This window comes from Myripristis murdjan, chromosome 1 (genome assembly GCF_902150065.1).
Source record: "Myripristis murdjan chromosome 1, fMyrMur1.1, whole genome shotgun sequence".
Taxonomy (NCBI): domain Eukaryota; kingdom Metazoa; phylum Chordata; class Actinopteri; order Holocentriformes; family Holocentridae; genus Myripristis; species Myripristis murdjan.
In genome coordinates, this window is record NC_043980.1 from 21069435 (window position 1) to 21085558 (window position 16124).

The 16124-nt window shown below is 41.0% G+C and overlaps 1 protein-coding gene across 1 annotated transcript; it reads right to left on the minus strand.

The window, feature by feature from the left end:
• Positions 1–522: 522 nt before the first annotated feature.
• LOC115365892 (probable G-protein coupled receptor 83) lies at positions 523–7650 on the minus strand. Its single transcript, XM_030061106.1, has 4 exons — positions 7204–7650; positions 6505–6630; positions 1523–1656; positions 523–1240 (listed from the first exon to the last, which is right to left on the minus strand). The coding sequence occupies exons 1-4, from the start codon at positions 7648–7650 to the stop codon at positions 523–525; spliced, it is 1425 nt and encodes a 474-aa protein (XP_029916966.1).
• Between the last annotated feature and the right edge of the window lie 8474 nt (positions 7651–16124).

The window sequence follows — 16124 nt, forward strand, 5'->3', positions numbered from 1 at the left end:
AAGATAGGGCCCATAGTCTTGGATGAGATCACTTTATGATCACAGTTTCTTTCAGGAACCTTCTTCAGAGTCACCACTGTAAGTACATTTATTTATTTTCATGCATTGCCCCCAAAGGGAAAAAAAGAACAATCTACTTGCAGTAATAATGCATATTGTTCTCCAATCCAATTAAAATCCAATCCACAAATGCCCCTGTAGTTCATGTAGTAGAGCACGTACCACTTGTTAAGGCTGAGTCCTGATCGCAGCATCCTGGGTTTGAATCTGAGCCCAGGCCCTTTGCTTCATGTTATCCCCTCTCTCTCCCCTGCATTTCCAGTCTCTCTCTACTGCCACTATAAAATAAAGCAGAAATGCCAAAAAAAAAATCTTTCAAAAAAAAAAAAAAAAAAAAAAATCCAATCCAATCCAAATCGACTCAGGCATACAGCTTTGTGATTGTCAGATTTCCTGTCATCTCAGAAATAATAAAATACTATGATAGTATCAACAATCAAATACTGATTTCAGTCCCATCACTTAGCTCACAGTCACGATTGGCTCCACTGAGAGAATGTCAGTTCTGCCTGAGAGGGCCTGCCTGGCAGTGAACAGCACATGTGTCTCTTTCAGGGTGTGGGACTGACTGGAGGAGGCATGGCTCCGCTGTGAGGAGATGTGGCTCGGGTGTGAGGAAACATGGCTCGGCCTGGGCGACGCCTGGTTGTCAGGCCAGGCTGTTCTGTGGCAGGGAGCGCAGGGGGCCGCGGCGCAGAGCTCCCGCTCTAACTCGACCCCTGCCCTCCGTCTTCTCCTGCACATGGCCAGCAGCAGCCTGAGCTCCTGCCGGAAAGTGGGATTCAGACAGCAGTAGATGAAGGGGTTATAGCAGGTGGAGCTCATCGCCAGCCAGTGAAAGCAGAAGTACAGGGTGTTGGACGACTGAATGGCCTGGCTAGAAAGCAGCACCACATAGCAGTTGAGAGGGAACCAGCAGACAGCAAACACCCCGACCACCAGGAGCAGCATGGCCAAGGTCCGCCGGCGTTTTCGTCTCTGGGTTGCATTCTGGGCTATGGTGGTGTCACCAATGGCGTTATGGCGCCATAGGCGGTGGGCTACTGTGGTGTAAGCAGCACTGATGATGAGGAGTGGCAGCACATACAGCAGGATGAAGGTAAGGAGGTCAATGTACTGCCAGTAGACATCTGATGGCTCTGGGAAGTCTGGAACACAAAGACTGCGCTCCTTCTCCTCACTGACGGGCAGAATCAGGGCACAGCGAAAGGAAGAAAGAGAGAAATTAGTGAATAGCGTGAGTAAAAGATGGGGGTGATAATGTGAGGAGAAACAAGCCAGCTGACATGAAAGAAAGCAGAAGAAGAGCTATATGAGACATGATAGGTAAGAATATTCTTATTTGAGGAGATATTAGAGAGGGAAAGATGAGCAAAAAAAGAGATTAGAAAAATAGGGAGGATGATTGGTTACATTTTTTATGTGTGTGTGTGTATGTGTGTGTGTTTGTGTATCATCACACCTGTATGTAAAAGTCAGGAGTTTTTGGTAGATGGCATGCGGGAGAGAGAAGCAGCTGGCCATGATCCAGATGACAGCTACCCAAACAGCACCTTGCACATGGGACATGCGTGGTCTCAGAGGATGTAAAATCACCTGAGGGAAATTACCACATGCAGATTGCTAGGTCACATTACTCATGCAATAGATTCATACATAATCCTTCCAGGTCTTCACATTTATTTGGAATTTGTAACATAGGCCCTGTTTCCACCTGGCATTAACATCGGTCCTGTGTGAGGCGATCACATGTGGATAGTTCTAAGCACAGGAGTATACAGCAGCATGTGTCATCAATGCGTCTTGAGATCTGGTCACGCAGGCCACACTGAAGGACCTCACCTGATGTCCTCTGTCTTAAGCTCTGATCCAGCCCAACACCCCCAGCACTGGCCAGACCTGCACTTTTCCAATAGAAAAAATGTGCAGCTGAACTGTCAGTTGATGGGCCAAATGCAACCTGGAGTGCAGGTCGGCTATAAAGCAGCCGTTTAATTAATAAAAACACAGGCTGTCTAACTGATGTGTGTTTAGTTGGATCTTTTTTGTTGTTGTTTTTCTTTTAACCTCATCTCTGATTTCTGACACACATCACAGTCACAACTGTGGAAGACTCCCCACTCACCTGCACGTTCAAATATTCAAATTCAGCGTCAGGTTCAGGCTGATTTATCCACTGCAGTGGAGAACCCAATGCTCTCAAACCACAGGAATAATTAAGTAATATGGGCCTGAACGTGATCAGGTCTATAATAACTTACAGATACATCATAAGTTATTGATGGTGCATTAAAATGAAGCTGGAGTGAGCAAAAATGTTTCCTTTTGTTAAACCCCCCTTGCATATTAAATGCCATTTTATTAAAACTTTATTTTATGTTGTGTTATTTATTCATTTATCTGCATGGAAGGTGGACTGGCAAAGACAGAATTTTATTGCATGGTGTAACTATCTGTTTTACTGTGCATATGACAATGAAACTCTTCTCTCTCAACTAAAAAAAAAAAAAAAAAACGTAAGTATTTAGTCCTCTCAAATGGAAATGATACGTGTTTATTTGCATATAGGTTAGACAGAGTGTGTTAAATGGCGCTGGGGCACGAAATTTAAGAAAGGCTGGCACCTCTGAATTTTATATGGAACAAAAAACCCTGCTTATAGTCAATACATATTTTAGAGACCCCCAAAATGTCTTGCACCATGTTTTTAGCGGGGCTCGTGTCTTACTAATGGGAGTTATTATTTATTAACCAGCTGTTTTATAGCTGACTGGCACTTCAGTGCATTCAACCAACTAATCCGACAGTTCTGCTGCTGGGCAGAGTCAGGTAAGATATTTTTTCTATGGGAAAGATGACAGTCTGGCCGGTGTTGGGCCTGACAAGACAGAGAAGGTTGGGTTAGTAGGCAGTCCTTCAATTCATCCTGGAACACGTCTGTCTACACCTCTAATGCCATGTGGACAAAAGCGTCCCAGACCACCCCCAAATCTCCAAATGTGTCCTAAAATCCAATTACACGGGACGCATTGAAGATGCATTGCTGCTGTTTACACCTGTACTTAGAGGTGTCAGCTTATATCCGTATTTCTTAGGAAGGTTGTTAATACCAGGTGGGAACGGGCACATAATGCAGGAAGGTGGGATCTGATCACAACTGGGAAGGCGAGACACATGTGGGAACACCTTGTAATGCCAGGTGCAAATGGACGGACTTAACACTGTCCATTTGTGGTAGGATCACCAAAGACACATGTTAATATCAGGTGAAAACGGGGCCACAATAAAATTAACATCTCCAATTTCTGCTTTTATGGGGAAACGTCTATAAGGGGAATGATGTTACTACCCTGGCACTGTCTGTGAGACAGCTTTGGGATGAAGCTACATCAGTAAAACATATCACAGGTAAAAATGTAGTCTGTGCATGTGATCAGCCATGGTCTAACTAGTCTGTCTACCTACTGAGAAACAGACTCTAACTTTTTGTTCTGAAGTAGTAACAGGATGCCTGATCTATGGAACAGTAGCAAGTAATGTCACCACCCATATAGTGCAACAGGTGGTGACGTCACCTTCAACCAAAGACCAGACACACTACTTTTCACCATTAGAGGCCAGGCTTCAAAGATACTCTGAAATCACTTGTCCTGGTGACTTGCTATGGGGAGAAACAATGACAACTGGGAAGCCAAATGAAGGTAAAGTCAACACTGCCAATAGTGCTAAACTGTCAGACACAGCTGATTGTAAGAGGAAAAAATGCACTGTTTCCTTAAACTCAGTGATCTTTACTGACTGCTGGTGGAAAACAGGAGTCACCTAAAGTGCACCAGGGGATCCTTGGGGATCACTGAGAGGACTGGCACATGATGACATGTGTCAACTTTGGGGACTCCATGACCTTTCCTCTAGAGCCACCTGCAGGCCAACATATTGTAACAGTGGTAGTGGTGGTTGTAACGGTTGGCATTTAGTGACAACATACATGCTGGCTAGAGGATGATACCTGGCAGTTTGGGCCAGCCCATGACCTTCCCTCTAGCACCACCAGCAGGCCCAGTGGGGCACCTGCGTCAGAAATAATGTGCTTGAGTGTTTATGTCCCCTAGTTGCCACCCTTTCTGTCTCTTTTCACCCTGAACTGCGTCATAAAACAGAAATACTATTAAATGACTATAAAAAGACGCTAGCAGACACCAGATATGCAGTGGGATTCCAGGGGTATGAGAGGTTTTTGAAAAATGTGTGTTTTGTGTTTTGCGCAACAGCATGTACACACTATTTCAAAGAGAGACAAAGAGAGGGCGAGAACATACAGTGCTGCCTTTTCTGACATACCATTTCTCACAGATGTATCTGTAGCTCAAATAATAAAGTAGAATAGCTCTCAGAGAGATGCTGCATTCACACTCCTTGCATGTAACATAATTGAAGGGGCTTGAAGGAAGATGTCACACATGGTAGCCATCTTTTACAAAGTGGAAAAGGTTTGAGTGAGTCTGATCTGTATATTATCCTGTATCTTATAGTCTGTGAAAGGTTTTATGAAAGTCTGTGAAAAGTTTCGTTGTATAGGTCTGTTGCATGTACTCTTGTTGTCAAGTAGTAAAATAGACTGACTCTTTTCAGATGCCTCCTCAGTGGGACACAGTGATGACAGTGATGAGTGCTTTTCTACAGACAAGCACTTTTTGTTTAAAAGCCTGAGAAAGTCTCTTTCTGTGGCTACACATATTTCTTCCTGACTGGGAATGGAAACTTATCATAACTTGACACCAGAGTAACGAGTTAGTAGCCCACACAAAACAACCATGTAAACTGATATAATCATCACTGCTTCCATCATCTACTCAACAGGATTAGGGGAGCGCGGGGTTAAACCTAACGCGGGGTTAGTTTTAACACGGACTTTTTAGGTAGTTGCACAAGGTCAACCGGCAAGTGCTTCTGGTTATTTCATCACATAATCATAAGAGAGGCCAGCGCGAATTTTGGTGGGAATTGGCTGCATTTTGGAGGAGATATGTGCACAAGTGTGTTTTACCACCATGTAAGTGAATTTCTTTACCTTTATAATTTTTTGACTACTGAACTGTGTGTGTGCATTACCGAATCCAATCTTACATCAACGTATTAAGCGTCATGTTGCCTAAAACATAGCACTGATTCAAAACATTTATCTAACTCATAGTGAGTGCTAGACAGGTTTGAGACCAGTGACTGCACAGTGGGGTTGGTTGTAACGCAGTGTTACAACGAAGCCACAATAAAAACAACTGCATATTTGTCACTAACATAAGAGTAACGTTAGCTCCGTAGTGTAGCTGTGTGTGCGTGTCCGTGCGCGCGCGCGGCGTCCATGCACGCGCGTGTGCGCACAAGGTGGAGCATGTGTGTGTGGATATAACGCGAGCCTCTATCATCATGGAGGAGTCTAAATAAATAAATAAATATACATATATATACATACCTACATATAAATACAATTAAAGATAAAGATCCAATACATAAATATAAATACTAATTACAATTATCACTCTCATTCACTTTCCAGGTTCTTGCTCCAAGAGGAAAACGCCAGATTGGGGCCATGACCTCTGGAGAGAGAGGGAGTTTAGTGACTGTGTTCCTGATAATAGCAATAGTCAATATTATGACTGTTCACTTAAAAAAAAATAAAAAAATAAAAAAATAAATATATATATATATATATATATACACACACATACATATATATATATACATATATATATATATATATAGATATAGATATAGATATATATATATATATATAATAAAAGTATTTTTTTCGTCATTGTTCGTCATCAGCCGTCATTATTATTGATAGATAGCCCACAGTGGCATACTTGAGTTTTCGGGGCCCACCCCGCAAGCTTGAACCTCCTCCACACCCCCCTCAGAAAAAAGTGTGTAAAAAAGCTGATATTTCATGCTTTTGGAGCCATTTCCAGTGCATTTTTGACTGCGAAATTTGCAAAGTTACACTAATATTGAGGGCCCGTCACCCCGGGGGGGGCCCACTGCACCGCGGGGGGGTGGGGGACTCCACTACGCCACTGATGGCCTACACAATCAGTATCCCCCAGTAGAATGTAGATGAGATTGTATTAAACTGTGTTAAACCAAACCTTTCTATAAGTGTTACAACTAAGACTCGCTTCGTTACAATTAACCCCACCTGTGGGGTTAATTGTAACATTTCTCTTCTTCCACTTAGGGTGAAATTCCACGGAAATGGTAGGTTCTAGAAACAAAGTTAAAGTGTTCATTTGTAGCAGAGATGTGTATGTTGCTTGTATAAAAAAATGAGTTCTCTAACTCCTACATATCCTACATTTTTTTGCATTTGGTCTGAAACGTTAGGTGCTAATTTCTAATGATCTGCATCATCCTTGCTGACCATCAGAGACTCCAGCCCACCTGTCGTCGATCCAGTGCTATGGCAGTGAGAGTGAGAGTGGAGACGTGCAGGGAGCAGTACTGCACAAAGCGGCTGACATGGCACATACCCCTGCCAAACACCCAGGTGCTGTTCAAGAAGCGGACCTGACAGGAAACACACACACACACAGAGAGAGAGAGAGAGAGAGAGAGAGAGAGAGATTTAAAATCAGACGCTCTGTGTCTGTTGTTTTTCCCTGTTTGTTAGTTGACAACTAGTCAGGCATGAGATCACTAACAGTCTTACCAAGACTGTTTTTGCAGCCAGTAATATTTGAGTGGGCCTATTTCATACAGCACACTATCAAATTTGACTGAACAAGCTCCCATGGAGCTTAGTTCAACTGAACTTTTCAAACTAATTACCAGCCTAAGCACAATGAATATGTTGAATTTTTGCCAATATTAGAAATGTTCTATTTTGGCACACCAAAACTAAGTCTCTACTGCTTCACACTTAAACACTACACACACACACACACACACACACACACACACACACAGGTTCAGGCTGATTGTGTGCGTGTGTGTGTGTGTGTGTGTGTGTGTGTGTGTGTGTGTGTGTGTGTGTGTGTGTGCGCGCGCGCGCGCGTCACATGTAGCGAACACACACTTATGACACGCGCGCGCGCGCACACACACACACGCACACACACACATCACAGATACTGGTCTCACCAGGGTGAACGGTGTGTTGAGGACGGTGATGAGGATGTCAGCCACGGCGAGGTTCACAATGAACAGGCTGGTGGCGGACTGGGTGCGCTTGTTTTTGGCCACCACATGGCACACCAGGGTGTTTCCGAACAGCGAGATAACGATGATGAGAGAATAGGCGGCCACCAGCAGGGCTTTGATGCCCCCCTCCTGCGCCTCTCCTCCGTGCCGCTTACCGGCCAGAGAGCGCCAGTCGGCCAGCGTCCCCTCGTCAAAGTCCAGGATGAAAAAGTCCGACGTCCGCTTGTCCGCTTGTCCCGACGAGGCGTTCACACTGAACGACAGTATCTTCTCCTCCCCCCAAAGTGAGGAGTCGTTCAGTTTGTGACTCACCGCCGCTGCAGCTGCTGTCCTGTCCGGACCCGCCACCCAAAGGACCAAGAATAACCAAACACACAAGGCTGTCATTGTAATTCCAGTATTACCCTCTGAGTGCTTTTAATATTGTCCTCTCAAGTGTTTTCGCCACACGCTCAGTGAGACCGGGCTCCCTTCCCCGTTTCATTGAAGTGATGAGGAGGGGAGGCAGCTCAACAAGTTGGTGGATGGTGCATCACAGCGGTGTGTGGCGGCTGCTTTTAAACGTATGCATGCGTAAATCGTGAGTGTGTGTGAGTGAGAGAGAAAGATGTGTGTGAGTGAGAAAGAGACAGACAGAGATTTATTGTCATGCACAGTCAAACAGGTGGTTACACTGCACAATGAAGTTCTTACTTGGCTAGTCGTCCTTTCATGCTAAATAAATAAATAAATGAATAAATAAATGAATGAATGAATGAATGAATAAATAAATAAATAAATAAAAATAAAAAGTAAAAAATAAAATGCCATTTAACCGGCAACAGGAAACATCCTTCCTCACTCCAGCCACATTTTACTCGCTGTCAGTTACATAAACCAGAACTGAGCACGTCGGTTCAGGATGAGTTTATTTAATTAGGCTATTCCAGCGGGTCTGAGAGCGTCTCCTCTGCTGTGGATGAATCAGCCTGAACCTGATGTTGAACTTAAATGTGTCCTCCACTGTTATGGCTCTGATGTGTCAGAAATTATAGATGAGATTGAAAAAAAAAAAAGAAAAAGAAAAAGAAACGTAAACCCAGAGGATGGTTAAATGGTTAAACTACCGCCTGTAATAGTTCTGTAGTAACTGCAATGCGCAGGGCTCCTTTTTTCTAAACACCTCACACAATTAACCAAGCACCACACCCAATTTGCAGAACACCCCGGTTTGTTTGCAAAATGAAATATATATAAAAACCATGAACAAATTCATAAAAATCTTATTTTGTTCTCACGTCACTAACACAGTCTTTCAATGATCGTACACTGTTTCCATCTATTACATACTACCGTAATAAATTCAAAACACATTTGTAAAAACCCTTTATTCAGAAATATTGTTTGAGAGCGTGGTTATGGGATAATTTAGATGACAAAAATATATTGACAAACCCAGTACAATCTTCATGTTTACTTTGACGTATACAGAGAAAGTACACAAGCACTATAAACGTACCAAGCACTGCACAACACTGATGCTGCAGACTGAAAATATTTATTTCTTACCATATACTCAGTTATAGTAACATATCAATCAACAAGGAAAATTAGATCAAAATAGTAGTTTTCTTATCTGTAGACAAATAGGACGCTGAGGGAAGCTGGACTCAGAGTTCAGCCAAATCTCAGCAGAAATACAGCAGCGACAGTCATTCTTCTTTGTTCGTTGTGCTTTCACTTCTTCAGGTCCCTCTCTACCTCTTCCTCTACCTCCTTCTTCTCCTCTTTGAGCTCCTCCTCTCATTCTCACTCTTCTTCTAACTCCACAGGTGAACTCACCTGCTGGCTTTTATACCTTCCTGAGTGCTGTATTTTCAATTTAGCACATGTGTGTTTCCACACCAGGTCGATGTGCTTATCCACTTTGTTTATTAGTGTGGTCACTGGCAAGCCAGGGCTTTGTAATGAGAAGGAAATAGCCTTACAATCCTTATCTGTGTCTAAGGTGTGAAAAATGTGTTTAGAATTTTGCAAATCACTGTGTGTAATGTTTTGCAAAAAGTGTGAAGCTGAGTCTGTGCTTATTGTTGTGCAACTCTGCACAGGTGTTTTGCTTCTTGTGTATAAAGATTTGTTAACTGTGTGAAAATTTTCATTTTAGTGTGTAAACAACCGTAAAAAACTGTAATCGGGAAGTAATTTCAGAAAGGCTGCTGCCTCTGAGTTTTATGTTGAAGAAAACCCCTGTATGGTGTCAGTATAATTTATATTGTAGACCCCCTCAACCCCCCAAAGTTTCTCAAATTATGTTGTTAGGCGAATTTATTTCTTAATGAGGCTCCTCCTCCTCCTCCTGGCTCACCTGTAATTCCTCTGCATTGAGGAAGCATTGCTGCTGTTTACACCTGTAATTAAAGGTGTCAGCTTGTGATCGGAGTATGCAGGACGGATGTCAGGTGGGAACAGGTTCATAGCTGTAATTTGACCTCATGGAAAACCGAACAAAGCCTCTACAGGAACTTAACTTAGCTTAACCTAACTGATCATGTTGAATAAACATGAATCAACGCGTGTTTGTTGTTTAACCCAGCTTATCTGTACTAAACTGTTCTGTTTAGGGTTAGGTCACTCAGTCTTGTATCTTTTTTGTTCATTTTTTTGTTTGTTCATTTAACTATTGCCATAATTCTATGACTCCTAATATTTTATTTTCTAAGTTTTATCTTATCTTATTTACCTTTCAACTCTTATAAGGACCTTGCATGTTTTATTATGTCCTGTATCTCTACATGCTTTCATGTAATTTATGTATTTTTTTAAATCTCAATATAAAGTTCTATGAACATTTTTATTAATTTGTGTTAAGCACTTTCAGCTGCATTTTATGTATGAAAGGTGCTAATACTACCACCACTAATGATAATAATAATAACAACAACAATAATAATAATAATTATTATTTTAACAATAACAATAATAATAGAATTACTCTACTACTATAACATCTCCAGGTATGTTATGGTTCAAATTTTCACTTTCTTGTTTCCTTTTTTAATGTTACTTCTGTCTTTCTCCACTTCAGACTTAATTGTGTTGTACCTTAGTATCTGCACTTTGTGTGAATGCGTTTTGCATATATGTCTATCTGTAGCTCTCTGTGCTTGTTAAAGATGCAATTACAAGAATGGCTGTCATTTATAAAGCACCTTTGAATATTTATTTCTCCTCACTGTCTCTTTTCTGTGGAGAACGTCAACAAGTTGTTCCATCTTGAGCAGATTTTTACTTCAGAGGATAAAAAGCTAACAGTGCATTCATGGCTGGAACAGTAAAGATGCAGCATGCAGTGGCGGTAGCTGAACTGTCAAGGTTTTGCAGTTGAAGACACATCCTTTCTCTTGTTTTCTGTTGCTTGGATGGTAGTGGCTTTTTATTGTGATGCTAAAGTCAAATGACTCATCTCACATGTAAATATGAACAGTGAAGCATATACACTGATGCTCTTCAAAAATCAAACCTCTCTCTGTCTTGTATGTTGTCTCTCTACTGTATCTCTGCAGTATTCAATGCAAGAAATGTAGAATGACCAGTAAGATGTCAGAATTCACATCGCATGGCATCTAAATATATGCACAAACCTCTTTTTTTTTTTTAGCATAAAAACAAGTTGTTTGCATGCTTTACTCACTCTATTCTAACTAGATATTGAGAAATTCTCTCACGTTCACTGTAAAAAGAAAAACCTTGCTCAAATTAAAAAATTTGATGTTCAGTGGTCACATCTAAAATATTTGCCTTAACAGAATCTAAATTGAGTCACTTGTTATGAGCTGATTCTTTTATGTTGATGTAAACCATATTACTGCACTTGACCCAACCTTAATTCTTTGTCTTGATCCAAATGAACCAACCTAATTTATTTACATTGAACCAAATAAATAATTAATTTTTGCGTTGACACCAGTAAATTCATTTTCACATAATCAAACTATATTTTTCACATTTCATTTTATTTCAATGCATTTCCCATCTTACACTCTATAAAAGACAAGACACTTGGCCAATACATTATTTCAAAAATTATTTATTCTTTCAACAACTTTCAAAGTGCATCATAGCCAGAGAAGCGTATTGCAAAAAAACAAAACAAAACAAACAAACAAAAAAACACTTCTTTTGAAACATTTGCCCTGGTTTCACAGCTAACTTTTGAAAAATGTGTCTGGAATGAAGAATGTAGCTAACGCTAACGTTAGTAATGTTGGTTTAGCCATGAATGTAACGTAGCCCAATCATAACGAGGGTTTTGGTTTTTGGCCAACATGCATTCCTGACTGTCAATATTAACCAGCTTGCACATTAGCTACGTTAGCTAGCTTTGGTGGTGGCTGATTAGCCAGCTTAAATGGGGCCATTCTTTGCCATTTTGCCAACACAAAACACTAAAAAGTTGTGTATATCCTTCTACTGTGCAACTTACGTTTATTTTCGGGTGTAATCCATAAAAGATGTCTCTTGCCAGTCAGGCCATGCAAAAAGACAATCTCACGCGAATCACATTTGACTCAAAATAAAAAATATTATCTGCTGAACATGAACTAAAAAATATGTCTGAGAGAAATCAATAACATAGTGTTGTGTCCTTTGGGCGGATATTTAGTTCCGTAGAAATCAAAACTGATGTCTCAAAATCCAAAAAGAAAGAGTTTCACAATTAAATCAATAATTTTATTCTGTTTTCAATGGAAGTTATTAGATTGAATGAACAACTGCAAGTAACACAGTAATTTACACTGCTACATAGCTCCACTCATGCTCTCATTGTCACTTTTTTCATTAATGCTGTTTCAATATTTTTGACGTTACCTGAACTTACTTTTTAAATTATCTGTTTTACGCAAAGCTTACAGTGCAGCAACAAAAAATGGCACAGACATGGGGTCAACATTTTTGGAAAGCTCTTGACCTCTACTATCATGCCCGATGGCAAACCAATAGGGGGCGCCACTGACTAGTGTCAAAACATGGAAAAAACATGATTTCACTATCTTAAGAAAAAAATAAATAAAATCTGACCAAACAGGCGTTCTTCCCACACCCAAAAACTATAATAAAGATTGAAAAATTAATGATCACAACATCACATAATAGACATAACATATTAGAACTACAAAATCTATGGCGCAGGACACCTCTGTGTGTTGCAACTCCGCGCAGATTGTAGTTCTGGTACGCCTCTTCCAGGTTAGGGGAAAAGTTTTGAAATTAGGTTTAAAAACATACATACGGTAGTTTTTCAACACCAAAACTATAACCTTAACATGTAGCCTATGTTTATATCACGAATAAAGATGTTATGAAAAATAAAATATATATATATAAATTGTTAATGCTATTTTGACGTGTTTCCGCGTTTTTTCCACCCGCTCTGTTTCGCTGACTGAAAGGGTTGTGTTCAATGGCGTAACATATCAGCATATTATCAACTTTCATGCACTTTATTACACTTTATTGACTTTATTAATGAAAGTAAAATCAGACACGTCGCTGATACACACTAGGATTATGGGTAATGTAGTGCTTCTCCGTGATATGACATCGCAAATAAAACGTGTTTTCTTAAAATAAAGTTGATATTATACGGGACTTGTGGACTCGGCTGAAGCACATGCCACCGTTACACAACCCCATAGCTCGTGTTAAGTCTGCCTTGGATGGTTACAACGTTATGGCTAATAATCAGACCTTTTTCCGGAATATCGATTAAATTTGCACTTCCAGGATCTATGAACCACCACCCACAGCGTGACGTCACGGAATCTCGCCGACTTCCAGTGAACACTGTTTGTGTGGTGATCACATGGAATTAAAACCATAGAAATCGATTAAAACAGGTTACGTGCGAGGAGCACGCAATGCGTTATTAGGAGGTCATGCTCATTTCACGGATTTCTGTGAGAGCAGGTTAACCCCATGCCTCCCTCCCCAGATTTCCACGGTGACAGTCAGTGAGGACAACACTTCCGAGCGGAAGCTACATCAGCGACAGTGGTAGCAGCGTCCATAGCAACAGCCATAGCAACGATAGAAACCTGAAAGAATCTTCGTAATAACTAACAAAGTAAACATTATATACACTAACTGAACGAAGATTTTGGAAATAAAATGCACATTTCCCGCTAGAAATGTTATCAAAACGCATTTGAATGCATAAGCTCTCTTAAAATATTGCATTTTCCACTGAGAATAAAAGGAATGTCCGCCATTTTTCTTAAGGCTCTCGCTTCGGGGCTCGCGCAGGCGCGCTGATCGCTCGTGCTGCTGGAAATCCGTAGGAATATGCACGAAAATTTGTGCATTATTTTTTGTAGGAATTTGTACGAACGTTGAATGAGAACAGCCTGACTGTATTGACACAAAACACCATTTTTAAACAGTTTGAAGAATTTTGCAAGAAATATTTGCTTTTTCAGTGGATGTATAATGTTTTGCTTGTTTGGTGCAAGGTTTTATTTTTAGTGTTTAGAGTTTTGCAAAAATTGCCTGTAGTTTCAAAGACAGTGTACAGGCAAGTGTGGGGCTCTGGTAGAGAAGGAAAGAAAAGCCAGTCAACAAGGCCACATGGGACCCACGGGGCTTCGACATGAGGAGGTATCTGCAGAAATCCAGAGAGGTAACTGGTACCAAAAGCAAGTAGAGATGAGGCTGTCATGTATGGAGGACTAAAAGGGACAGAATGAAATAAATAAATACATCTTTAAATAAATACTTAAAAGTGTCATTAATTAATTAAAATGGGAATTAAATAAATAAATGTGTCATTAAATAAATAAATATGTCATTAAATAAATAAATGTGTCATTAAATGTGGCATTAATTCATTAAAATACCAGTTCATTTAATGTAAAAACATATATATAATTATTTCATTATTTATTTAATTATTTCATGGACCGGTGTTGCAGTGCTTCATGAATTAATTTTATCTGTCAAACTCACCCATCAAAGTCAGTGGGCGGATCCTAACACCTGATTGGTTACCCGGCACAGCAAGCCAAGACAGATCGACTTCAGATAATCGATTGATGCAGAGCAAGTAAACATATTCTAGAGTGAAAGTTTTTAACTGTTTTGCTTAACCCAGACGCTCAGGTTGCATAACCTACAGCCGAGAGACTTTACTAAACATCAGGTAAAGCATGCTGCAAGAACTGAGGCACTCTGCTTTGATGTGGACACACTACGCCAGCACGGGATTTTACCTGTGTCTACACCGGCTGTCACCAGGGAGAGGAGGGAGCGCAAGCGGTGCAAACGTAAACAAATGAGGGGGAAGAGAGCCGGGATCCACGCTAGGCTACAGGCTACAGGCTAAAGGCTACAGGCTACAGGCTAAAGGCTACAGGCTAAAGGCTATAGGCTAAAGGCAACAGGCTAAAGGCTATAGGCTAACCCCTCCAGACCAGCAGGACCGTGGCTCTTGCTCTCTAATGTTCGCTCCCTCGACAACAAGCTGGACGAGCTACGCTTGCTAAGAGACACCAGAGACTGGAGAGACTGCTGTGTGCTTGCTTTTGCGGAGACATGGCTCCATGGAAACATCCCATCCCTGCAGGAGTAGAGCACTGAACATTGTCAGAGACCCCTCTCACCCGCTCCACAAATACTTTGAGCTGCTTCCATCAGGCAAACGGTGAAAAGCAAAACCGCTAGAATGAGCAACAGCTTCCTCCAGAAAGCTGTTAGACTTTTAAACTGCTGACTTTACCATCACTCGGGGATCCCAAGTGAAAAACTCTATCTCATTTTGTGTGCACTACTGCTGTATGTGTAGCTTAATGACAATAAAGCTTGATTTGATTTGATTTGATTTAATTTGATTTGATTTGATATTCTGACACACTTGGTGGCGCAACCTTTACTCGGTTCAAGCAAATGGGGGATTTGCAGGAGCAAATGTTACTGCAGTGCGCGATGCGTGCTAGATAGGTGCAGCCACAAAATGTCGAGAAGTTGCCCAGAACTACTCAGAGAAGCAGTAACTTTAACTGGAGAGGCTCTCAGCAGAACTCCTCCGGCTCCGGCAGACTTCCAGGCTTCAGACCTAAGCAATCGATTGGGCTAGATTCACGTTAGTCCCGCCCACTGACTTTGATGGGTGACTTTGACAGATAAAATTAATTCATGAAGCACTGCAACACCGGTCCATGAAATAATTAAATAAATAATGAAATAATTATATATATGTTTTTACATTAAATGAACTGGTATTTTAATGAATTAATGACACATTTAATGACACATTTATTTATTTAATGACACATTTATTTATTTAATGACACATTTATTTATTTAATTCCCATTTTAATTAATTAATGACACTTTTAAGTATTTATTTAAAGATGTATTTATTTATTTCATTCTGTCCCTTTTAGTCCTCCATAGTCATGTAGTGGAAAAATGTCATTATTCATTTCATTGCCAATGACCTGGCTGCCTCTGCACCCCTAGCACAAGCTATATAGACACTAGAGCCCCCTGCTAGACGCGTAATGGAACAGTTGCAAGGAAGAATATAGCAGGAGCCTTTTTTTTTCTTCAGGCATGCTTTGTGCATGCCTGACTCATGGGTCTCCTAGGTGACTTCACTGTGGCTACAAGCAGCTCAGAGACTGCCATTTCATCTAGAGCACAGCTTCACCTTGGCTCTCCTGAAGAGGCTGCTGGGCAGTGCAGAGGCCCGTTTGCCACCCTTTCTCTTGCTTGTTAGACTGTTCAAATCCTCCAGTTTTTGCAGTAAGGTCTTCTGTTGATGAGCAGGGGGAGCTGCAGTGTTTCTCTTGTCTCTCTTGTGGTGTGATACAGTTTTATTGCATGGT